Source organism: Pseudopodoces humilis, chromosome 3 (genome assembly GCF_049639895.1).
Source record: "Pseudopodoces humilis isolate 2021_Gansu_Grassland_sample_001 chromosome 3, ASM4963989v1, whole genome shotgun sequence".
Taxonomy (NCBI): Eukaryota; Metazoa; Chordata; class Aves; order Passeriformes; family Paridae; genus Pseudopodoces; species Pseudopodoces humilis.
In genome coordinates, this window is record NC_142202.1 from 42,349,316 (window position 1) to 42,376,540 (window position 27,225).

A 27,225-nucleotide genomic window follows, 5' to 3' on the forward strand; every position below is an offset into this window, starting at 1 on the left:
TAGCTCTATATATATATATATATAGATACATACATAAACTCTGGTCACTCAGTGTCATTTCACTCTAAGCAAGGGTTCTGTTAACAAGAACCTCACTTTGCCTCTGGAGCAGGTTGTACACAGCCATCAATCAATCCATTTTATTCAAAAACATATCTGGACATCAAAAGTTAGGAAGACAATTTATTACATATTACTTTCAACATAGAACTTTGTTCTTGTACATTTCAAGTTGTACAACAAAAATAAGAAAAACATCTTATTCTACTTCTATTCTATAGTAGAAAGTTTAGAACTTTGATTGCTTTCCATATAATGGATAACTGATAAATGCTCAGTCTTTTGGTGAAGCAAATTTATCAAGGCAGAAGATATACTGATTTGCTGCTCAAGATACTTTAGGAAGCACTTCGTTGCTATTTATTTGGTAAAACAAAGAAGAGTTAAATTCTCTTTCTTTCAGGAACATTGTTCATCTTCAATCACATGCTTTCAAACATATCTAGGATGGTTCCACTGTAGCCTGATCCTTGGCAGTCAGAACCAGCTCTGCAAGGGCTGAAAAGCTTTTTATGCTGCTTGTTTCCAGTCCCATCTTTCGTATCTAAAAAGATACAGAAAACCCATTAATTTTCTTTAAAACATTAAAAACCCACCAATTATTTTATTTAAGACATTTAGTGAAGCCTATGTTTTGTCCTGCACTGACATGTGGCAAAAAGCACAACTGCATATACTGCAAACTATAAAAAATTTGCATCCAACTTTGCTCAGTTAAGTCTCTCCAGTTACAGAAGTGTCTTTCAGGGAAATATTTCACCATCTTCTAGGCAACTTGTAACTAAAGCCAGCTGGAAGTTTTCTGTAGTTGGTTTTAATGCCTTGATTTCAACTGATTCTTTTTTTTCCAACTCCAAATGAAGTTTCTGGGCAATACTTAAAAGATAAACGTGAATACATCCAAGAAGAGCCAACAGCATGACAGTGAAAGCATTTCAATAGGCTGCAAGAGCCTATGGTTCTAGCCTTGAACTTCCTGGGAAACAAAAACAACTCTACAATTACAGAGGTTGCTGCAAGTAATTTCTTAGCCAGGAAATCTATTGCTCTGACAATAAGAAAAATACAGCCATGAAAAAACTAAGAGTGCAGTGAAGCAGAAAAATCTGGATCTAACTAAAACCATAATGAAGTGATTCTGAAAAGGTGTTTGCTGCTGGAACTCTTTTTAACAGTCACATGTACCAAAACATTTCCCAAATGATTATGAATAATCTGTCCCAGTTCAGCTTAAATTCACGTTGCAATGATGGAAAAGAACAACAAAAGATCAACCCCAGGCAAAAACTGACAATAGTTTTTTTTAGTGAGATTTCCACAGTTCCACCCAATTGTGATTAGTCTCATATTTGAGAAAAGCATCTGGTCACACACAAGCCTACTTAATCTACCTGCTACAATGCATCAACAGCATCTGCTAATAAACAAGGTCAATGACAACTCCTTGGCAACTAATGATATGGACTCTTAGTTCAAAGTTTGTTTATACTTAGATATGACTTTTAGAAATAAAGGTGTACAAAATGGTTATGTTTATACAATTTAATGTAACTACTGCATACATTTCCTGGAGTAATTTCTTCTATGTTTTGCTATTAAAATTTCATCTTTGGCACTGAAAAGCACTTACAGTTGTGCAGCACAACAAATCAAGCTGACATCTTCAAAGCTCTTGGGAACAGACCCTGACCACAGAGAACATCAAGGCTAGGAACACCCCAACAGAAGGTGAGCAAAAGAAGAGCCATAAAGAAGTTTCTATCAGACCTAAGTCAGGTCCCTGCCCTCTCATCTGTAAACACAGGGCTTCTTCTTAATGCTTCCAAGCACTGAGCAGTACTTGAATTTTGAGCAGTAAGAAATACAAGCTCTGCATTTGTGTAAGGAAGCTCAGGAAAGAATGCATTGCTAAAGTGGTATCTATAATCACCAAGGTCTGAAATCATCTCCTTTACGCAAATGTGAAAACACAAAGTAAAAATCCAAATCCCAAACCCATACCTACATAGCTTTCAAGACCAAAAGCTGAGTCAAGGTTCCCTTTCCTTTTTCATCTCCCTTACAGATCTATTAATAATAATAAAAAACCTGTTTCTCATAACTTACTTGCTCTCCAAAATACTCAACATCTAGAGCCAGCTGCAGTCGGATTTTGTTGTCATCACTCATGCCGCCATTTGTACCAACAGGGTTTGAAGCTGCAGTTCTTCTGGCTTGCTTCAACCTTTTCAGACTCTCTTCCATTTTCTTAACAGAACTGAGCACATCTGATACAGTTTCATAATACCTGAATTAAGGAAGGTTAATGAGAAAGAAAAAAACCCACTTTACTGAAGAGTCTACTTCATACACAGAAGTACACCACTGGCCCTGCTGAACAATAACAGAAGGAATGGCTTCCTTTGCAAAGGAGCTACTTATTAACATTATTAATTAATCAGTATTTCCATTATTAGTTCCAGAGGTCAATCTGAAGATTACTATTCAGTCTTGAAGACTCCTTGTCACAACATTTTTGACTTTTCAAGACGTTTGTATTCAGCAGTGACCAAGGAATGCAACTGCTCCATTTTAAACAGTCAAGATCAGCCCCTCTATACAATCAATAGAATATTGAGCAAAACTGCTTTTACAAACAGGACAGGAATAACAGCCTGATAGACCACCCACGTATTTTTAGGCAAGTTATAAAATTGTATATTCAAGCACACATGTGCACACCAGTCAGAAATGCCTATTTCCAAAATGAAGAAACTGATTTAAACAGGAGTCTCAGGAAGCTGGCAGGAAAAGTCAGAAGAACCCTAACCCTAATTTAGAAATGGTAGAGATAAAATCAAACACCACTGCCCACAGAGTGGGATCCACATTAAAGAAAACATAGAATCAAACAAAGTACACACATCAACTAGTCAACAGAAGTTCAAAAAGACTTATGGACTGAAGAAGTCGGAGCAGCATATCATACAAATTAACAGATTGTTAATTTGTCCTGTGCCCAGGACAGTGAGTTAAGAAAACAGAACAGTGGGAAATTTAAAGATCCATGAGAGATGTGACCAGATTGAGCACTGTTCTGCAATTTGCTAAAATATCTAACTTTCAAAGAGCCTCTCTATGAAAACTATTATTCTAAGAATTAAAAGAGTTGAAAGAATCTTCCTGATGAATACTTTTAAACAAGGAGGCAACAGAAAGCAGACAAGATTTTTTAAAGGGTAATTGGAAAAGGATGGTTAAAGAAAAAGTGCTTGCCAGTGCCATAGAAACTTGTTTCACGATACCACTCTATGAAAAGAAAAAGTATTCCAGTAAAAGTCAGTCATATCCTCTTTTCATATCTTGGTATTTCCTAGTCCCACTCACTTGTGATTAATTCCTATTTCTGTTGTACTCCCAAATCCTTCTGCCATTTAAGCAAAGTGATTTTAAACTAGTTTATGCTGTTTTCTGTTTTTTTTTTTCATTTGGATGCAAGAATCTATTATCACAGCAAGAAATTAATTATATGCGTCTGTATTCTCAATAAAGAAACTACAATATTCCTCCATTTAAGAAGTTCAGTTTCTTTGACTTGTCTCTTGTCAGTGAGGACATTTTAAAACAAAATCATGAAAATAGTAGCAACAAACCACAAAAATAGAACTTGACAGAAAATTCTAACAAATTAAGAAATGAACCTGCCAGTCTTACTGGTGTTTAACCACTGCCACCGTGTTTAACCTAGAACTTAATTCAGTTTTGGAAAGCGAAGAACTGCTTTTTGGGGCGGCAAAAAAACTCTGGTTGAGTCCAAGGAACTACATAACAGCTACTTTGCATGGTGTAACCAGATTTACTGAAGCTTTAAAAGCAAGACTAATCAGGCACAAAGACATAGAGAGACAGACAAGAATTCACCCTAAGATATTTTAACTCAATAACCTTGAGTGGCATGAGATTCCAGGAATCTTTGCAGTTCTTCAGCAATGTTACTTACCAAATGCTGTGGGTTAACAACAAGCTTTTTTTCTATGCACTAAAAACTGGTTAAGAGACACAAAGCTTGAAAAAAGAGGTTTTGTGCAAAATGAAGATGACCAATGCAGTCAAGACCAACCTAAGCTTAGCCCTGTCCAAAATACGTAAGAAAAACTTTAAGAATAGTTGGTGAAGGTGTAGAACTGTCTTACAATTTTAAGTATATTCTGAAAGGTACCAGAAGAGTAAGAGTAGGGAGGCATAAGGAGGTAAAGGGCAAGAAAGAACTCATGTTCTGACTATGGTTTAAAACCTCAGTATTACTATGTGGTTAAATCTCAGGAAAAAAAAAAAATCAATCTAAGCTCAGCAGCAGCCAACAGACAATATATAGAAATTTATTAGGAAAAACCATTTAAGGACAGACAGAAAGAACACGTTATACTTTAACCTGCATAGATTCTTCTGGTATTATCATCTATGATCAGATAGGTCAAAGAAAACCAACAAAGCAAAACTACTTGGATGGAAAAAAGATGGGAAAAGGAAAAAAAAATCCATCAAAATAGGCTAAGGTGACTCTTCAGTTTTAGGCAAGGTTAGAGATATAAAAAAATATAGCTACCACAAAGAGTAAATTATCCACAATGTAAAAAGTAGGGAGTACCCGTGAAATTTTCTGGCAGAACTTTCAAACAAAAGCAAGTATTGCTGTCTCATGTTACATGCTTTAACTGGCAGAACTCACAGAACGCAACATCCGTGCTCAGAAAGAATTTAAAATTCAGCAGTAAGAATTTAAAATACTGCTAGAGAAATGGAAAAAAATCCATTAAGGAACCCAATGCATATGATTACTCATGGTCAAAAGTCCTCAAGATGCTAACTAGGAAAGAGAAGATCTGCTAAAGAAAGTATTGCTTTATGACAGCCTTATTAAAACTGTGAAAAATTAGCTCTTCAGCAGTTTAAAAGGCCCAAAGCTTTTTTTTTAAACCACTAAAAAGTTGGATAATCATTACATACATTAAAAATGTCAAAGAACAGTAGAACTCAAGTTCTTGAAAATTCAACCACTGTTCATTGAAAGTTACACAAGTTTAAGGTCTTACATCAGTTCTGAAACAAAGTGCACATCCTCAGTTCACTGAACTGAACTAAGCAATTTTTCAAATGCCCTATCCACAATGTCATGGTTTGCAAGATCTGGGCAGGAGCCAGGTCTTTGGATTCCTTGCCCAGCTTTTCATCTGCCGAATATGCAACACCAGAGTAAACCCAAGGAAATATATCCCACCTAAAGAGTGCTGCATTTTGGTTTTCTTTACAGTTGTGTTAATTCATAGTGTTTTGTTTTTTTCCTGTGCCCATTAAATGGACATTGGAGTTTTTAACTAAGGCAAACAATGTTCTGTATGGTTCTCTTACTTCTGTGTGCTTTCAGAGAGGGCACCTGCCAACCACTGATGAATCATGGGCTGCTTCAAGGCATCTCTGTAGTCATTCTGCAGTCGGTGGAAGGGCTTAAGAGCACTGTCAACATAAGGTGAAGCTTTAGTTGGCACCTCCTGGTAGATGACAGGGAAACAAGTCGGGGAAGAAGGAACCAGTCATTTACTTACTGAAAGTACCAACGCCCAATTCTAGCTTATATAAAAAAATGCTAAGCCTGTACCTAAGCAAAGAGATACATAAACCATTTAAGACAAGTCAATGAAGAGATCATTGTACACAGGAAAGACACCATCACAAAGTTATTCAGTAGAGTTATACAACATGATATAATATAGAATAAGGTTCAAAATGCCCAAAGCTTTTTCAGAGATGCATGTGCCAGCCATCACTATTACCAGGGTATGATCCTGAATGCTCATGCATTTCTCTGGATCAGCTCATGCTGATTCCAGAGAAAGCTGAGCAGACTATTACAGCTTTGTTAAAATACCTACAGCTTTGTGTTGCATTTCACTAGATTGAAGACATTGTCATGGGCTCTGTTAAGCAGATATGGACATGCCTGAAGAACTGGTAACAGCCTCAGCATAGGCCCTTCTGAGATTTATTTTTTCATTTGCAGGCAGCACTGACCTTGTTGGTTCTCCTATATAACCTTGGAACTTCCAGTGCGCTCTTCAGGTATGCAAAGGAGGACTCACTGAGATCCTGGATAATCCTGTTATTCAAAGTAGGCACACAGGCTGACAGAGAAGTCTTTGAATCTTCCAAGGCTCCTATTAAAGTAAAAATGCTGAAGTTTAAACTGAGCTACCCTGCCCAATCACAACACAAATTATGTGAATTTTGTGAATCCCCTTATCCTCCTAATCCCACTCACTGTCTGGTGTCATGTACAGGACATGCTTACCAAATAAATACACACCAGCCATTTATAAAACACTGACAGTAACACCAACCATTCCTCAGCCAGACAAGTGGAGTAAAGCAACATTCTCCAGGTTCAAAGTTTTTCCAGTATTACCAATGAAGCAAGGGCTTGGACTGCTCTGACCTTCCAAAGAAACTATGTGAAATTCTCTCTAAACTCCCTATGGAATGACTGGAATATGTTCAACTCAAAGCCATGATTGGCAACAGACCATCTACTGAGCAGGGGATGTGCACAGGCTCCTACATCTCTAAGAGACTTGGACATCTACCAGTAGTTCTGATTTAGAGATTTCAGTGGAATTCATGATGCAGAACTTCTGGCTATACTTGCAGACAGGGACTAGTTCACTCACGCAGCTACATGCCTAGCTTTAATTATTAAATTAAAATCAAACTCTGTATTTCACATAAAGAATGATCAAGTAAAAAACCAAACAAATGAACCAGAGACAAACCCAAAAAACCAAACCAATCCAAACCAAAAACCCGGAAACAAAAAAGGAGGCTAAAATTCTGAATTGCTTCTACCCTCTGAAGTTAAGGTATTTAACTATGATACTTTGATAACCCCTGCCTCACGTGACTCATCAGGCCTGAGAGAGAACAGTCAATTTAGAAAAACATCTTAGTTTCAACTGGATAATAGAAAGCCTCTCCTTATGTTTTCTTCCCCAGTTCTTTCAAAAGTTTAATGATATGAATATTCTAGGATAAATTCCTCACTTTCTGGAGAAAAATCCTTAAAGCACTTTAGACTCACTCAATTTTAATCGTTAAGCATTTTCCAGACTCAATAGGTCTGTTCAAGATTGTTTCTATTCAACAATTTAAACAGAAGGCAAGTTTCATTAAGTATTTTCATCTTAAATAATGACACTGTAAAAGTTGATTTTCTTTCCTTTGGCAGAAGGGATTTGGGAGAAAAGGGAAAGAGCCTCTCAGCTTTACCTGCAATGCAAGATATATTCTTGAAGCCAACCATTTCAAGCTTTGGTTTAATCATGTCTAAGATGTCAGGAATCTGAAAAAAAATACAACCCAAAACTGAGAAGGATACAGTCATGTTATAAACATTTTAATTACTTTTGCTACATCCTGTAAGTTTGAAGTGCATCAAAAGACACACTCAGTTTCTATGGTTTTACTGCATTTCTGCACAATCAATACTAGAAGTTCACAATACACACAGGAATTTAGGCTTACACACTAAATCCTCTACCTTACTATTGTACTCAGAGGAAGTAATTGAGAATTAACAAAATCCACCTGCAATTTACAACTTCACATAATACAGAAAATTCAGCCTTTCTGAAAATAAATACACAGGAATCACCCCTACTGGGAGACAATTAACACCATACATCTCTACTAAAGATTCTGGATTGTTAATCAAGTATGATCATAATGATAAAACCTTTTCCAACCTCCAAGACTAAAACCAGCAAACACTTAAAAGAGAAGATAACATTAAAGCTGAATGTTGTACCACCCTCCAAGCTGCAACGGGGACTTAACTAGAAAAGGTAAGATTGGCAGATTCACAGCAAAAAATTGTAAAAAGGTATTATTTTTAGGAGTTAAGTCCAGCAACTACTGATAGAAAGAATTTAAATACCTGAACTGGTTTGTCCATAATCTGACATTCCAAATAAGCCCAGAGTAGGCCATGTATTTCAGGTATCAGACACCCCAAGTTTTAGCATTTAAGGTTAAAAAAAAATTATGGTACATTATTTTATACAGTTTAATGCCTTTACAAGATGCCAAAAACATTGATGAAGATTCTTTCTAAATAAAGCCAAAAGCACAAACCCGATCCTGGAGTTTGTCCAGATCTGCAGCAACATATATCAGCTGAGTACTAGATACAGAAGACAATGGCAGACTTTCTGTAGAAGATCCATTCCCTTGGTCCTCACTGGGGTTGAGGCTTAAAGAGGATTCCTTTCTACCAACTGGCACAGGTTTTTTGCTTTCCTTTGTATTCTCACTGGAAATGGGCCTTACAGAAACCTGAAACATCAAATTGAAGTGTGAACCCTAGTGATAGTGAAGGCAGATAAAATTGGATAAACTGAAACAATATATAAAGGATTTGTAAGACTTCAGCATTAGAATGCCACACTTTCAAAGGGTATCACCAAATACCATTACTAAATTATGTAAAAAAGTAAATTTTAAAGAAATTTGAGTGTGCTACAAAGTTGGACTTTTTAGAACAAATTTGTCTAACTAAGGTTATTAGAGAGCAGTCCTGTCCTGCTGTCAAACAACTCCTTTCTCCCACCTCCTCAAGCTCTCTGTTGTCAGGTGGCAAGTGCTGTCAGGCAAGTGTTTCCCCTGACTACTCTTTTTTAACTCTGGTACTTATCAGTGCTTCCCATGAGCTAATTTAGCTGAGAGAATTAAGTCACTGAGTCACAAAAGAAATTATAAATGGAGATCTTACTGCTGTTTTCAACTACCAAAGGGGCATGTATAGAGAAGACAGAGTCAGATTTTTCCTTGAGGCACAGTGACAGAGTAATAGGCAATGGATATCTACTGTAGCAAGAGAAACTCTGATCAAACAGGAGGAAAATGCAATCAGTCACTGGATCAGGGCTCCCAGGAGAGAGTGCAATGACCATGTTTGGATACACTCAAAATCCAACTTAGGAGGCTCTGCAGAACCTCATCTAAGCTGGTCCTACTTTGAGTAGGGATTGGGACCAAATGATTTCCAGGAATCTCTTCAAATCCCAATTATTCTATTGCACTATCTCTCTATAGCACAAGAAACAGGGGCTCACTTGTATGGCTGGGACCAGGCAGAACAAGAGCAAAGCACAGTTTCTCTGCTCAGAAGCAGTAATCATTGATGCTGAGTCAGCTGCCCAGGAAATTTCAGTTTTGCATCTTCAGTACTAAACAACTGATCGAGATTATATTACTCCTTCTTATTGCAGGGTTATTTTTCATCTGGCTCTGTTTCACAACTTCATTCCCTCTATCAACAACATGGAAACAGAAGAAAACTAAGATTTTGTCTTGTTTCAGTGGCAGAGGCAGCATTAAGCAGCATGAAGTACAGCTTTGGCAACCACCAGACAGCAGCACTGCAATAGTACTAATATTTGTGATTAATCACGTATTTTGCAGTGATACTTTTTATAAGCCAAACTCATGAACTGCTTGAAGGTTAAAAACCATTAACTTCACCAAAAAGAACTCTTAAAAAGAGGTCACATACTTTACTTCAGAAAGTCTCTTTTTGATGGACATTCTCCATCACCAGCCCCTCAAAGCAGGCTGCTCTCTCACCTCACTGATGAACACAGAGTAGCGTGCCAAGATCTGCAGGCTGAGTTTCCACAGGCGGTGCGCTAGAAGTGGTAAAAACATCTGATCTGACCAGCACTTCACAAGACTCGTCCAGACCATGTGAGTGGCCAAGAGACAGAAGGAGCTCCCACCTAGAAATTATTAGGCAACAAAGGTCAAGTTCCTAAGCATGTTTTTAAAAGATGTAACATCAGTGTAATTGTACTACCCAAAATTTAGAAAAGCAAAGTCTTACTAAAAGATACGATCATAAGATAGAAAATGTATTAAGCATTGCCTGAAATAAACTCTTAAAATACAATCTCCTCAATGCTTTAGATTTCAAATTCCACTAAAGTCTTGCTGTAGCTGTGCAGGCAAAAGCAATAAATGAGAATTTGCCTGCAAAAAAGGCAGAAACAGCTTGACCAAATAATCCACTTCAGGAAATAACATTTCCAAAATAAATTTTGGCAGTCTTTTGGAGAAGTTACATTAGATATGCCTGCCAGCCATAACATAATACTCCCTTAGCACTAAACTATCGCTCTTCTCCCAGTTACATGAGATATTTGCTATAAATATTTATTTAAAGCACTGTACAAATATCCATATTTAAACAAAATACTTTAAAAGGCGTTTACACAGTAACATTTTAGAGAATACAACTAGAAAGATAAGGAATGTGTCTGCAAGTTCCAAGCCTATGCCTTGAAGTGGTAAGATTTATACATTTTGTCTCCATTAGGATTTTTTTCTCCTGGTTTGCTTCAGAGGGCATGTGTGGATACACACACACATTTAGGTGGCTCATAGCTGCCTTCCTCACAAGTATTTACTCTGTTAGCTGAAATTAGTTCTTCTGATTACAATATGCTTCTAATGCATGTATCATGTTATACCCTTCCACTCTTACTCTCCCTGTGCATACCTCCTCATCTCCTCATAAATCAATGTATGTTTTTGGAGCAGACACCAACACTATGAATGACAGCAAGTCTAAATGCTGCCAACAGAGAGCCATTTCCACCTCTACACAATACTACAACAATTAAGAAAAATATGCCCCAATAACACAGCACAGCATTTTGCTTGTCACTTTGAGGATGTTAAATGCTAACAGCTCCTTCTTGCACTGAGGGGATGGTTCCATAAGTATGTTAATGGCAGCTGCTAAAGAAGAGGTTTCTAGAAAGCAAAGTGATCACTGAAAATAATTCTTACATTGCCATCTCTATAACAATGTTTTGTACTGTTTGATCAGTTAATGAGAAATCGGGAAGCTCATGTGAACCACGGGATGCATGTTACTAAATACTCAAGAGACATACTTATACAACTGGTTCCTTTACAATAAATATTTTTTGCAATACAAGTTTACCTGGTGCCTCCTCTAGTGTCTCTGAAAGTGCTTCCTCTAAGGCCCCTGCTATTTCTCTGAATCTGAGAGAAAGAAAAATTTTGAATATCACAATTCAACAGTTGCTTAAATTGATGCCTAAACATTTTTCAGTGTTTACTTTAGTGTTATTTCAATGTGATATCATTAGACATACACAGATTTTAAACCTGGGGTTATTTTTGCCCAACCTAACACCAGCATTCAAACACTGGGAAGAGACTCTTTGACATTTTACAGGCATATACAAAACTTATACTTTGGGATATTATCAAAGTCACTGTTGCAAACATTATCAAAAAGATAGCTCACAGAGTGACAAATCCTCAGCTTTTTGAGGAGAGAAGCTTTTTTTGTTTTGTTACTGCTTTTAAACTAAAAGCAAACAAATTGACACATGCTTTCTTTAACCTTCAGATATGTCAGGTGATACCAGAGCTCCAGCTTTCTACATGTTTGTTAATGAGAAGTAGCATTAAGTTCTGCAAACAATTCTGTACCTAATAAAAATCAATAGTTTCTCAAGGACACCTGTTTTTTTTAAATTCCCCTTTTAAAAATACAATTTTTTAAAAAATTAAAAGAAAAAAAAAAATCAAAATGACACCTCCAAACTTCTTTAGGTATAACAGCAAATGTTATTAAAATGTCTGATACTTTTCCATACTTGAATCATTTTAAGCTTCCCTGGAGGAAGTTCTGTTGTCGCCAATTTCCTCTTTTTTGCTTTTATGCGCATCATAGTAACTCTGTAAGTCTTTTTATCAAACTTACTAACTACAAACCTGTAGGGTTTCTTTAAATTATCTTAATTATCATTTTGAGATCAGGACAGGGGCCCACCTAGCTTTTCTTGTTCAAACTCCTAATGGACTAAGATGAATGTTTAGCAAATAAACCTGTTTGTGAAATGGCTTCAAAACCTTAGTTCTGCCTATGCACTGCTTCCATCAACAGAGCAGTGTCTTTCAGTCTCATGGTGAAAAGGATTAAAGAATAGAATAAGGTTTTTAACAATGCTGTAATTTTTGCTGAGTATTTCTTACATAGAAAATAATTTCCCCACTGTGTGTTTCATTACAGTTCCACCATCAGCTGTACTGACATAACTGAAAGACCGTAACACCAGAAAGAGTAACTGGTGCTGTTTGTGCCAGCACTGCTACAGAAGAAATGCCTGAACATCTCCATCTGTTCTTCAAAGGATCATTTCTAAAGGCTTTAGCAATGGCTGACTTTTCTGGGGAATTTCTGTAACTGAAAAAAGAAAAAACCAAACAACTTTAACTATAAACCATAAACTATAATGCCAAAGTGTGACATAACAGCTCAATAAATATCTTGAATGACTTAAAGGATATTAACACACATCAAGAGAAAGCTTCCCTGATAGATATAATTAATATGCTGCATTATTTTCACAACCGTGCACTAAAGAATTCACGGGCACTTCCAAAGTTAGCAGATTATTCCAACATAAAGGAGTAATACAGTTGAAGATGAATCAGCTGCTGTTATCCAAACATTTCTCAAAATAGTACACTATCTAGACTTACAGCAACCTTGGATTAAAGGAAAATGATTTTTTGAAAGTGTTTTAATCAATCAGAGCTCAGAATACCTAATGGGAAACATTTTTGAAGAGAAATAATATCCTGAAGCTCCATTTCAATTTTACGAGCAAGATTATCAAAGTTTGATCAATTGGTCTCCTACTAGAAAAGTTGCATTTGAAGGGCAAAAAGGGCAGACATAGAGAACTATTAATGATACATATCTGTTAAAAGGTTCATAATGGCTGCAGTTCCACAGACACTTTTAGTCTGTGCACCACTATGTAGTCAATACTCTTGCCCCTTCCCTTGGGCCAGCATGAATATTTGTACAGTTAAGTGGTTTGGGAAAACTGACTGGAATTGAACATCAGTCTTTTTTTTGTCCCGAGTAACAGATCCTTATCAGTTCCCTACAAAACTGCAGGAACAGATGTTCAAGCAAAAAACCAAACCAGGGTATCAGATGCTGTAACTACTGTTTGACAAAACACCATGAACCACCAAAACACTAAGGCCCAGCTCTCAGCCCCAAGCTCTTGTCACTTATATTAACTCTGCGACTCCTAAAATTCCTGGATGGAATTTTTTGGCACAAATGTAGATTCACCCTGGATTAAAGAAACTGTATAAATGTGACTGTGGTAGTGTTATTGCCAATTACATAATTGTGCAATAAAAAAGACCACTAAAGTGATTTAGGTTAAAAATAAACATCAATTTCTCTTCCCCATCTTTTGGAAATTACACTTTTTTATTTTTTTTTAAGAGGCACTCAGAAGGCTTTGGACCAAGAGAGATTACACATGGCACACTTGGGTCATAGCAGACCTCACCAAGGGTTCCTTGCCTGGAAGGCTGCCCTCCAGCCCTACATTCACACCTCTAGACTACACTTTCTAAAAATACAGTTCTACATTCTACTTTGTTCATTAAAATTCTAACATTACTAGAATTAAAACAAGGCTTTTTTGGGTCTCTCTGTTCTTTTCTAGATGCATGGTCTGTAAAAGGAAATATTACAGATACATCAGACCTGCTAGTAAAATAACCTAGAAGTTATTACATAGCTCCTCAGGAATAGGGAATAGGAGGACAATCTTTGGGAAAGCAATGCTACAAAACCCAGCACTTTAAAGAGTGAGACAAAAAGAACTTCAGAGACATAGCTAGATCTGGAAAAGCTTAAAGTTCTTAAGTCTTTTAGTTCCCTATGTCTAAGAAAAAACATTTCTTCCCTAACAGTAAGCATTCCCCCAGATTTGCACAAGTAGCATCTTTCAACATACAGCTTAGTTTCAGGGACACTGGAGAAAAAGAATTTGAAACAAGAGCTCAGGACTTATTTAGATCTGTTCCTGAAAGTCTTATGAGTAGCTTATCAAATCTGATGTAACAAGACAGTACATATTGAAGAGTAGTTATGTGTTTTTTTGCTGAATTGGTGAAAGTTACATAAAAGTTACTTGACTTAGTAATTGAATTCTTAGTTTGATTTCCACTATGAATTGTTGACAAGTGAGACTTTGAACAACGAGGAGGTGTGACCTTAAGCCAGATGATCTTGCCGTGACTAACCTCTGCTTTTGCAAGAGTGAACAAAAAAGTGCATGCTAACCTTATTTGAAAATATACAGGCAAATTCCATTTATTGTTAAAGCTGTGGTAAGAGGGATGAGCTCTTAACCGTTTCACACTGGCCTGGGAGCCACACTGTCGTTCAAATTTCCGTACAAAATCCATACTGGTGGTGTATTTCTGCAGGAAGAGAAGGAGCATAATGATCACACAAAGGCTCCCAGCAAACAAGGAAGGCCATCACCCGTTCAGCAGAACTCCTGTATCATGTTGACACTGCCCCTCATCACCTAATCACACAAGGCTAAAAGCCTGGGCTGCAGCAAAACCAAAACCAAACTAACTCTAAAGTGTTACTCTATGGTAACAAAAGCTAGCCCAGGACACTTCTATAAAACTGTCCGAACACGGTGATCAAACAGAACTGATCAGAGATTTGTGAGTATTTCTGAGCTCAATCACTGGATCATGCTGCACAGTGCTAACAGAGACAGGTGCAGCAGATAAAAATTATGCAACAAAGAGAAATAATCAGGAATGAAACTCAGAAGTACACATAGCCAACCACACATGAGAATGGAAGCACAATTATTTTTGTTTGTTACACAGGCCCTGTATCATAAGAATTTCTAGATCTGTTTCCCTAAAAATCGCAAAGATCAAATATATGCAGAAGAACTTCAAACAATTTCAGATAAACTAACTTAATCCAGTGTATACTTCTAATAAGATGTTTATGAATAATATGAAGTTGGTTGCAAGCAAAAAAAAATTTTACATTAATCCCCAAACACACTGTGGATTTGGTCTCAACAGCATGAGAATACTGAAAATAATGAAATGATAAATCAAATCATGCACAAAGCAGAAGGCCAAACACTTGGTGAAAACCAGAAGTAAAACAGTATAAAAAAAGTTATTTCATACAAAATAGACCTTGCTAACATACCACAAAACCTACATAAATGAATTTAAAACCAAAACACAACTGCAGTTAAAATTACTTCTATGGAATGAAAACCAATTTGGTTTCTGTGCAAGTTTCTTCTATTAAAAAAATAGGAAAAAGCCATAAAACCTATCATATAGTCTCATAAATCCCCTACTTAATTAATGAAATAAGCCTGAATGAATGTCTCAGTGCTTCTGACTTCACTGCAGGGTCAGGGTTCAATCCACAATCCAGAACACTACGGGAATGATGTGATTTTGCCTCTTGTGAAGCAGTAAAACCTTATCAGGAGAAGCCCCTGCATTGCTGCTTAGAGGATCTTCTCTCAAAAACTTTGCTGTGAGCAAAGGACATGAACTGCCACAGGGATGCTTTTGTATTTTGTATCGCAGTAAGTTCATAACTTTCTGTTAAAGGTATAATTACGGACAATCTTTCTTGTCAAGATAGTATTTTGAAAGATGTACACAGAAGCTTTTATGTAACTTCTTTTCTCCTAACCTGCCTGTATTTATAACACAATGAACCTGTAAAAGGTATGGGAGGAGTCAGACCCAGAATGAGTGACAGATTAGTTCTCTTTCAGGCCTCCCTTTTTACATAATAAACCCAGCACTGTTAAAAGGCAAACAAACCGTTAATGCTCTGCTACCCTAAGTGTAAATCAGAGATATAAACCAAATACTCGGTAAAGACTTTCAAAATAGAAGGCACCTCAAGAGACATTTATCTCAGTATTGAGAACATTATATCCAGGAGGGGGAACAAACTCCAAGATTGGTTCCTATTTCAGCTTCTAGGATTGGATTGTAGCACAGCTATTTAAGAGAAGTAAAATAGGTAACCAAAATGGAGCAATTTTCAAATAGAGAAATCTAAACTTAATCTCAAATAAATGTTTCGGGATAAAATAAGTATTCTTTTCAAATACCCATAAATGTACACATCTAAATCAAATAAGGGCACATCAACCTGAAACAATTTTTAAAAACCACCTCGCACAAATACTTAACATACTTAACATTGCCAGTCTGCTTTTTAAAGGATTTAAAACAAATGTTTCAATCCCTTTCTCTCTCCTCTACACCTAAAAACCCCATAACAGATAATACTACATATTCAAACTTTTCAGCATTAAACCTATACATAGACACATATGCCAATAAACATGGAGAAAAAAACTTTTCTGCATTTCTATCAACCTAGAAAACAGAGATGAAAGATTGTTGTCTAAAATCTGTGTAGCATTACTTGGCTCATCGTCAGTGCAGAAACAACTTTAAAGGGCTTTATCCCTCCTCTTAATTCAGAACTATTAGTCTTTAGATAGGTATAATAGCATTTTTACACTTGGCATTTCAACTTTATATTGCTTTTTAAGTAAAATATTATAATGATTTTAATGACTCAGAGTAACGTAAGTAGTCAAAAGCAGTCTGGAAAGTACTTAGTACTTATTATGTGATTTACCTGGAAGTCATGGGTAGGTGTTGGGGTTTTTATGGTTTGTTGTTTTTTTGACTGCTGGGTGTTTTTTAAATAAACACAATGCCTTTGTTGGCCAGTATCAGTGTAACACAAGACGGGCCTTTTAAGCACATACGGCTTTTCTGAAGACAAAATACACTCCTGTACATCATGCAGCACAGTACAGCAAAAGCCCAACAAGGCTGACAACCTGCAGTATGCAGAGCATAAGGTGGAAGCTTGAAGAGTGGCTAAAACTTTATGGTAAACAAAGAATTCTCATGAGGGAGGAGGAACACACTATGGTGTCACCTGCATGGCACTACCACAGTTTCCCTCAACATCCATGTAATTTGCTTCTTATTCAGAGATAGCACTGCAAACACATTCAGTCATCCCTACCTGCCTTCACTTATTCAATCTGCCGGTGCAAAAGAGATCTTAAATTCCAAGAAAAAATATCTAAGTGTTTAGCAAAAGCAGTTTTGCAGGAACTCATGAAGAATCACGTGCCTTATAAACCTCCACCGGCAAGCCAGCATTTTCTTAAGTCATCTGTCCTGATACGCCAACAATGCCTTCTCTCAGGCAATTTATCACTGCTTCCCATCTCTATCTTGAAAATAAAATGTTTCACACTAATCACAAGTCAAATTGCCAGGGGAAAAAAATCCAAATTTTTTCAATAATCATGGTTAAACACAAGTAGACAGGACATGAGGAAAAGCAGAAAGTTCTTATTTTCTACTTGTAACACACTTTAAAGCACTGCCAGAGCCAATATTCGTACTAGACCATGAAATCTATTTCACCATTAGTAAAAGATGTTTTAGAGACAGAGCAGCGCTACCAATGAAGAAAATACAAGCATGACAAGTACTTTAAATTCATTATTTAATATAAGCTTGTAATACCAGAGAAATACTATCTCTGTTGTCTAAATCTGATGGTGCTGCCAAGTATTTTCAGGTTTCAGTTGATTTGTGCTTATAATCACAACATAATCTGCTGTACTGCAAGAGAGCAAAAGCTAAAATAAGCAAGTGAAACAAAGAATTTTTTTAATCTTCCCATAGTAAAAAACAAGTTGCAACCCAAGCATTTAATTAACATGACAGCTCCTGCTATACCAAAGTTCTAAACTTGAGTGAACACTGGAGTCACCCACTCCCACCTTCAATAATGTTGCAATTCTACTCCCAAAATCAACAGTAATTCATCTAACTATACGGTGTCCAATAACTTCTGTATGAGCTTTCCTAACAAACTTGAGGGGAAAATTAATTCCTATGAAAACTGAACCAAGCGGTTTGAGAACCTCCTCTTCCAAGCCATGCAACAACATGAATTTAGACAAAAGCAGCAGGGGGTAAAATGTTAGAGAACATCACTCTTTCAATTCTCATGTGTGTCACAGAAATTAGAAAGGGAAAAAATGAAAATTAATTACCTCATGAAACACATCTGGGTTTCCAGGGTTAAAAAGTGATGGTAATTTCTCTTCCAAACCACGTACTATTTCTGGCCACACCGAATTCACTAAGAAATCATATCCAGGAACAATATCTGCTTTTTCACTGAAAAAAATTGCAATTATTCCATGGTTGTATTTTACCACCAGGCTTCTATTTGGAGGCAGGAATCACTAAAAAATAGATGCATGGCACTAGACAAAATGCAATGAAATTTTCTTACGTATTTATGCTGATTCCCTTAAACTGCTCTTCCTTTGAAGAGTCCTTATTTGATTCCAAAGTCTCATCAAATCCAAAGTGATTTTTTATAACATTCAAAGTGTTTTAAAAATTTATCAGTTATATATTTTGCAAGTGTGTACTAGAAAATTAGTACATTTCAGCTGAGAAATCCTATTATTATTGGTATAATTCAAGTTTTAACAGCTCCAAACTTCCAAGACCTACCAAGTAGGAATAGTGTGACTAATGCAATTAAAAGAACTTTTTCCTAATTGTTCCAAACTGTATTTATACATGATATTGTGTTTGATCAAAAGATTAAAAGCTACCTTGATTACGAAAACTTAAAAATTGAGAGCAGAAGAGATAAAAGCATTCAATTCCGATTTTATATTGTATAGTATACCGCATTACAAAGTAGAAACATTCCATTATTAAGAAGAACAATTAAAACTTGCTGAGGGATTAAAAGAATTAGAATGTTAGTAAAACTTAGGAGTCATAAAAAGCTCAGCAATGGATGACTAATTAGAAAAGTAATTCTGCAGTCCCTAGGGGCTACATCCATAGTTCTGCTAATTACAGCAGCCTACTATATTAACCATCCTGCAAAGAGATGAATAAATGGATACAATTCAGTAGACCTGAATTATTTAAGCTTGAAAACAGGCAATTTAATTGCATAAGGAATTAAGCACTTTTTGAGAACACAGTGGAAGCACAAATCAATTAAACCTGTAGTTTCTGTACATGCAATAAATCAGCCAAACCTCTGAGGATTATCCCCACTCTTCTGATGTGCACTAACAACTCAATAACTTCTGAACTTGTATTTTAATAGCTTTATTACGCTCTTCTCCTTGGATGAAGCGTACAATCATATTTAATGGGTTCAGAAAACCAAGTTACCTGACACATTGTATTATGCACAGAACTCACTTCTACTGCTGAAATACAGGATTGTCTTTGCTTCCTCTAAAGGTCTGGGCTGCAGCACCAGGAAAGTCTGTTCACTGTTTTGTTTTGAAAAACACAGGCATGAGATAGAAATCAAACTTGACTATCAATCTTCAGCAGAGACCAGAGAAATCATTAGTGCATGAAAGCTGATAATGCAAAGGATTTCAAAGCATATAATACTTCTTGTAACTTCAGTGCAGCTGAGAGAAAGCCCAAGATATTTACCTGGAAATCGCTCCCCCTGTTACTTCACGCAGGAGACGGCAATGATGAGGAACAAACTCCAACAGCCTATTGTACATAGCCTGGAGGCCATTAGGGTGAGATTGCACATACTGCTCCACCATCACCTGCCAGGAACAGCTCAATGTTAATTGCCAGAAAAGTGAATATAAAATATGCTGTAATGCAAGACTCACAAAACCCTAACACTATAACCTCAAATACTGGAATAGTCAGTATATTACTTCATTATATTTTCCAAGTACAACTTGCCAGCTTGAATTATTACTTCCTTTCAAGCAGCACTCTCAACTGCCAAGATTGCCCCCAAAAAGGAAGGAAGGAACTCCCTTCTTTTAAATGTGAACCACTGTGTCTGTCCTCCCAACCCACTGCCACATCACTGTCACTTGAAGCAATCTGCCAAGTTAAACAGGCAACTGGTAAGCAAACTGCTAAGCAAACTCAGAATAAAGTAAAAACTTCTGAATGTTGAGGTGTTTGGTCCAACCCCAAACACAGGCAAACCAAAGCAAAGAATCTTCTGTGACATTGCTAAGCCTTTAATGCAGCAAGCAAACCAGTTTGTCTGGACAGTATCTCACACTCAGTGAAAAGGGATAATCTCTGACATGAAGAGAAGGAAGACAGTAGGAAAAGAACAATAGCTTGTTTCTTGGTACTCTTCCACATGTCTGAACACATTTGCTTCTTGCTACATAAACAAGTGGAATGGTGCAGAAGTGGTGAAAACCTGAGAAGTGGTGAGACCCTGATAAAACCAAGGGGAAAGTGACACATCCCACACTGCAGCAGCTGCTACAGCACTTAGAAGACTTCCAATGGAAATCTGTCCTAAACAGGAGAGGTTTGGCTTTTTGATTCTTCAGCCCAAGAAAAATGGAGGTAAGAAAATGAATCCCAACTGAATATAACCTGCAACTGGTAACAGGTAGGTAAGAGAATTCCTCCATCCTTTTTTTCTTAAATAGCAACAACAACCAAATTGACATTTTGTTGCGGCTCAGTTCTGTTCTCTCCACAAAGATATTTTGAAGCTGCTAACAAAGTTGGAGGTTCACGGGAAAAATAAGCAATTTATTTCCAACTGGTAAACAACTGGAATTTTTTTACATTATTTTACCTCATCTACATAAGGTTTTACAAGCACTTGACCAACTAATGCCTCTGCATCTCGTGTTTTGTCAATTGTTGCATAAGTGCGTAGACAGTGCCGTATTATGTCAACATTTGAAGTTTGAAGGCCTTCCAAGAGCAGCCCCTCCAGAGATTGCTGCAACATGGCTGTTATTCCAGCTATACGCTACAAAGAGAAAGAAAATACAGTCATAAAAAGCCAAAATCAAAGCCTTGTCATCATTGTTGAAGTAAATTCATCTAGAAGTATCTAACTTAGCTTTCTATCCTCACTTGAAAAGTACAAAAGTTTTGGTAACTGCCAGTGTTGAACAAACACTAACACAAACTTAATGAGTTACTGATGACATAAGATTATATGTAAGACAGAATTTATTCGAATAAATATAATAAATTATATAAATTAATATAATAAATATAATAAATTACAATAAAGTGAAAGGCAGTTATTTTCTTCTATATGTTTTAAGTTCTGCGGTAACTTATGTCAGGTCTGCTTTATCCTGAGGAAATAAGTCAGTAATTATTCCTTGTTCAACCAGGATTCAACAATAAACAAAAGATTTACAGTAAGTGACCAGGGATAACAATTGTAGCATTTATCCCTCACTGTCAGACACTAAACAGTGTGTACCCAGCACTGCTTGTCAAATTACCACAAACAAATGACACTGAGTGATACTAGCAAAAACCAAAGTAATTAGATTTCTTCTGGCACTTGCCAAACATGTTCTTTTTGCAAACCATTTTTCCTGATCTCCCATGGCATCCTTTCTACTAGATTGAGTCATTGCTGCACTACTTGCAGATATACTCCCAGCCCAAGATAGTCCCTACAACTCTGTATTCGAAGGAAGTTCAGCAACACACATTAAGGTAGTCAGAGCTGAACTATGAATATAGCCAGATCTCTCCCTTTTTACATGATACATTGTGTTCATCCATCCCAAAATGATTCACAGAATTTGCACTGAACATGCAAAGTCAGGAACCCAGCTGATGACTAGTCATGAAAGCTACATTCTGATGAGCCTTAGCAACAACAGGTACAGGACAGAAGTCTTGGCAAACACCATTAAGGATGCTATGTGACAAATGTTCTCCCACCGCATACACTATTCTGCTGCTCATGCTCATTGCTGCTATTATCCAAGTTTGATAACTCAGTGGCCAGAGGAGTCTTGTGAACTGTCCATGTAACAATAAGATTCCATGGATGTCTGGTGCAGAAACAAGTTTATATTGCCAACAGGCAGAGGCACAAAGTGAAAAACTGTAACTCTGAACTACCTCACTAGCTTAAAAGCCATTAAGAATGACACCCTCATGCTAATCAGCTTAAAGCATTACCCTGTCTCCATATTCACAGCTTTCTTTGACCACAAGTTTTCATTTATTCCCTCTCCCCACTGAATAAAAAGAAGAAAAAGAAATCCCACCAAAATATCAATTAATCTTTTACAGTAGGTAAAACAGCATACTGGGAGATTAGTAATGGCCAGCATTATTTCATGAGAAGACAAACTTGAATATATTCAAGCCAGCCACTGTGTAGGCACATTCCATTTATATTCTGGTCTGCACACTGCAGCTAACAAAGCCAACATCAATTGCTAGAATGAGGCCTCAGTATCAGTAAGCAGACAAACTGCAAGACACATTAGGCTGACAAAAATGTCTGTCGTATTTCCTACTCTTATTCTCAGTAATTTATCCTAAGTAAGTAAGCAAACAGGGCGTAAATCCTCAGATAAAGCAATAGTTCTAGTCAACAGATAAAAATGACCTCATGAAACCCATTTTTTCTCCATAAATTAATTCAATGAAACTCTGAGGGAACAGGCATTTGTCTTCCAATTATATTGGTTTTGCTTGACTGTGCAAGTGTCAAGTGTCATGCAATACTTACTGGTCTCACTTTGTCTAAAAGTGGCATTCCTTTGCTTTGTACTGCATGAAACTGTAGTTGATTAAATTCTGTGGCAATTCTCTCTAAAACTTGTCCAGTTAGAAGTGGACTAGAAGAGGTGATACAAAATGAGAATACACAGTTAGATCCTTTTAAACCAACACACTCTCATATGTAACAGATAGAGCTCTCCCTCAATTTTTTGTAGTTTAAATATTTTGAATTCTGATAGGTACTAGTATAATTATTGCAATCAAGCAATAATGATCTGAAGCACACTATATGATTAGTGTTGTTTTGCAGCTCTAACATGAAGTGGGTGAAGCAGAAGCTGAGAGGAACATAAGCTCTTGCCTCAGCAGTATGAAGCACTTTTTACTAGATGGCAGTTTTATTCTCACATGAAAAGTCAGTCTTAAGAGAGCTCTGAAACTGCACCAGGTGACCTTCACCCATATTGGCTTCTTTCTTACTCTGTCATATAGTAAAACTAATGACAATTATCTCTAGAGAAAAACAGTCCTACCTTTCTCAAGTCCACACAATCCAAATAATGAGCCAAATTTTTAGTTGTTCAAGTATGATCTTAACTGCAAACTTAATTCTGCAAAATGCCTCACCTGACTGAAAACATCTGCTTTTGTCCCTTCTAGGTAGATATCAACCTACTTTCTGGTACACCTACCCCCCACTACCATGTGATCCAGCACACTGAGCTAAAGAGACACTCTCACACTGTGTCTTCCCTCTAGCTTAAACTGTACTTGCATCCCAGTCATGCCTTTCACAGGTATGGCTGGTACATCAGTTCTAAAACTGGCTGAAAGACATCTTGCAAAGGCAGAGGAAGAGGTTTGACTGGAATTTGTCACAAACCTTTCTTGTACTAGGTTTGCCTTGCCTGCCTTCACCTATTCTCGCAGCAGTCCTTTCACTTACACATAAGCAGAGAAAACAAGAAAAACTATTTTGTTCCACTTATATGACATTGGGATAAACTGTAGAGAGTATTTCAGATGTGACAGGATTAGTGACTTCCAACAAAACAAAGTAAAATAAACCGCACACCAACTTCAAAGAGCTGGCTTACCGAAAGCACCTCAGGTAATTTGGAATTCTGGAGCTTGAGTTACACATTCTGTGAATAACTGGCTTGCAGAAGACTAAAACCAATAAAATACTAAAATTAGAGTAATTTATTCCATCAGAGTTACATTCCAGTATATCCTACTGCTCATAAATTCACCTTCAATAACACCACGAAATTAAGTTAGTCCCATCAATTACAAACAAAACTGAACATTATAAATGTTTTACCTGTTTCCCTCTAATGAGGACAATTCTTTAGTGCCTTGGGAATGTAAAATCTTCTCAATTTTCTCAACAGACTGAATAACATGAATAAGTCTCAGGACACACATCTGTAATTAAAGAAAAATTTTTCATGTCTAACCCAAAGCCCAACTGACATCACCTAAAGAAAATATTTTAGATGGTTTCTTAGTTCTTTGGGTTTTTTCTGGTTTAAGTTTTCTCCTTTTATATTAATACTTGAGTCATGTCTCAGCTGAAGTATTACTCACATAAGTCCATAAAACACCACAAATAAACGTTTGTCACAATGTAGGACAGCTGTTCCTATCCTTGATGCTTTTCAAAGTTAAGCACAAAGACAATGTTAGTGTATCACCTGCCCATAAAAATTAAACAGCTGTACTTCAATTCCATTCATAAGAAGTAAGTTTATATCCTACTGCAGTCAGAAACAAGAATAACTATAACTAAAAAATCCAACTAAATCAAACATAGATTTTGTGTAACTACAGTAAAACAAAGATTTATGATCAACTAGACACTGTAAAATATGAAGTCTGTCAACCAAAATGTCAATATATTTTACAAGTACAAAATCCTACACAGTGTGCATCTAGACAGCCTAGAACTTCCTAAATTTCACTTTCTCTGACAAAATCAAAGTCATCCTAAGGATGATCTTTTAAAGGTAGTAATTTATTTGTTGTACCTTTTTTCTTCTAATATCTTCTTGTTTAGTCATCCGGTCATCTATTGCTTGAATTCCTTCACTGACACATGACTTAAGACTCTGTGAAAGAAACAGTCAGTATGTAAAGCTTGCTTCCCATTTAAGGGTTGAAAAAAAAAAATCTAAAAAAAATCTAATCCAAATTTAAGACAAAGATTAATAAAATTATGGGACTAAAAAAAGCTACAGTACATCAAGTGAAAAAGCCATAAATACAACTAAATAACAGAATGTAGGACCTGCTCCTTAGGCATTGCCACTGCAAATATAATTATTTCCACCAGAACCATTCTTTTAGTACCTTAGAGAGAACAAATTACTTTTGCCTAAAAACAGGCAATCAACCCATTACGTTTTTATGTCTTGCAACTCAAGTTATAAATCACTTCTAAATAATATTTTTCATGTAGTAAGGATTTCCCTACACTAGCTGACCCTGTTTTCTGTTAGACATGAAGGGTGTGATATTTTGAAGACACATTTATGCAGCAAGCATCCCTTTGAACTGGCTGCCAAGATGATAAAAAATTTCCCCTTCCCATAAATACTAAATCAGTGTGGAAGAGCCAGAACAAGATCCACCTTCAAGAGGGTGATATTTTATGTTTAAACCACACACTGAGCAAAGGAAGTCCATAAAGGGACAGTGGCATCTGAATTTTCTACCATCTTTTAAGTTACTCAAATATTAAAACAGTTTCAAGATATCTTCATAGACTTGTCTTGCAAGAGTCTATTCACCTGCAAATTTAAGAAACTCTTTATCTCTTGGCTGAAAAGCACTACAGGAAACATAAATTTAGTGCAATACAAGTGCTTGAAAACACAATGTTTCTCCTACTAGCAGTCTAAGTCATCAATTTTCAAAGAGAATTTATTGTAATGAATATTAACTTGAGTAGAAGATATTCTGTACATCACATGAGAGTGAGCCGAAGTTTCCCAAGCTGTTGACAGTGATTGTTTTGAACATACCATAACTTCTTCCCTTAACTGTCCCAAGGGTACTGAAAGCTGATTGAGAGCCTTGTCCATGCCAACCTAAAGAAATTACCACAAACCCATTTATTTTTTCTTAATAAGATCATATGTGAATTACTGACAAAGCCTATAATTTTACAGATATTAAACAAGAACTGAAAAAACATAACTTCCTTTATCACTTCCAGTTTTAAATTCAATGCAAAAGTATGCTATCTCAAATACAGGCATAAAGATATGAGACTGCTTTCACACAAAGCCAAAAGATAAACAAAATTTCCACCTATGGAAATTTTTCCTCTCAGAAGTATGTTAAGTATCAGTCTTTGAATCTGCACAATTGGAACAGTCACAATTTTCAGACACAAAGCTGGGGTTTTTTTAAGATACTTTTACTACAGAAAAGTTTAAAGATTTCTAAAAGAATTCTTCAGAACAGCCTTACTTTTACCACTGCTATTCTATGTTAATAATTTATTTCCTTCAATTTTTAAAGTGCTGACAGTTTGAAACAAAGTTTGCCCTGAGTCTCACTCCCTAACGAATCAGCTTTTCAAGACAAAATACATACATCTCAAACATTTACTACAGGCCAACAGCAATTCTGTACAGCAGTTAACTACTACAGGAATGGTGTCTCAGTGCAAAGATTAGAGACCTCAGTTTAAGATGCCTTAAATAATAAAATGCCAAAATAAAAGCCATATATTTTTCACATGAAAAATAAAAATCTCACTGAACCACATTAAGCCTGAACTACACAGTACAAGCAGCGACACTTACTAGATTTGTTGAGAGATTAACAAAATCTGCATAGTCCTTATTTATGAGTTCTACCATAGCAGTTTTAAGGAGTTTGTAATAGAGCTCCAGATCCTCTCTGAGCTCTTCCAACTGCACACGTTTCCTGCAGTCTGACACAAAATGATCCACATCAAAATCCGCCTGAAAGTGAAACAGGAAAGAGAGGAGGATGTAAGTAAATAGTGCACACAAGGAACACACCCGAAATAAAGTACTCCGTATGGCTGTGAGTTGACCAAACTAAAGCTCTAGGGGACGAAAGGCTTCTTAACGCAGTAGTTAAACTCTTGGGTTTTAGGCTGAAAAGCACAGTGCCGTGGGACTGAATATCCTAAGACCAGCTCTCCAAAACACAGGAGACTTAAAAAAATAAACAAACCACGAAACAACAGCCAAGAGTCGAAATTCAGTACTGGGAACTACTCCAAGCTCTCCAAGTAGTGAGGCCTCTCGCTCCCGTCAGTCTCAGAGCCCGGCCCTACCTGGATGCCCCTGTCAGTGACACCCTCGGCGCTCCTGGCAGCCCCCGGCCGGGCGAAGGGCCGCGGCGGAGCTGTAAAATCCCGACCAAAGCTCCGGGCCGCTCCCTCCCCGCACGGAGCCCGCCACCTTCATTCTCGGGAGGCCCCTTGCCCCTCCACAACCCTCCAGCCCCGGCGGCGCCCGCGCACCTTCATGAACTCGTCCTTGTCGAAGCAGAGGTTCTCGGGGCCCCGCGGCAGGTTCATCTTGGCCTCCATGCCGGGCCCGCCGCCCGCACCGCCCCCGCGGCCAGCGCGGCACCGCGGAG

General features: G+C 37.0%; 1 protein-coding gene across 1 annotated transcript; it reads right to left on the minus strand.

Moving 5' to 3' along the window:
- On the minus strand, window positions 1-27,225 carry COG2 (component of oligomeric golgi complex 2). Its single transcript, XM_005518554.3, has 18 exons — window positions 27,107-27,225; window positions 26,415-26,576; window positions 25,626-25,691; window positions 24,630-24,710; window positions 23,924-24,027; window positions 22,607-22,715; window positions 20,684-20,863; window positions 19,543-19,667; window positions 18,111-18,237; window positions 14,282-14,421; window positions 11,093-11,154; window positions 9,712-9,863; window positions 8,221-8,421; window positions 7,357-7,429; window positions 6,109-6,251; window positions 5,449-5,588; window positions 2,167-2,347; window positions 1-604 (listed from the first exon to the last, which is right to left on the minus strand). The coding sequence occupies exons 1-18, from the start codon at window positions 27,173-27,175 to the stop codon at window positions 503-505; spliced, it is 2,217 nt and encodes a 738-aa protein (XP_005518611.2). The 5' UTR covers window positions 27,176-27,225; the 3' UTR covers window positions 1-502.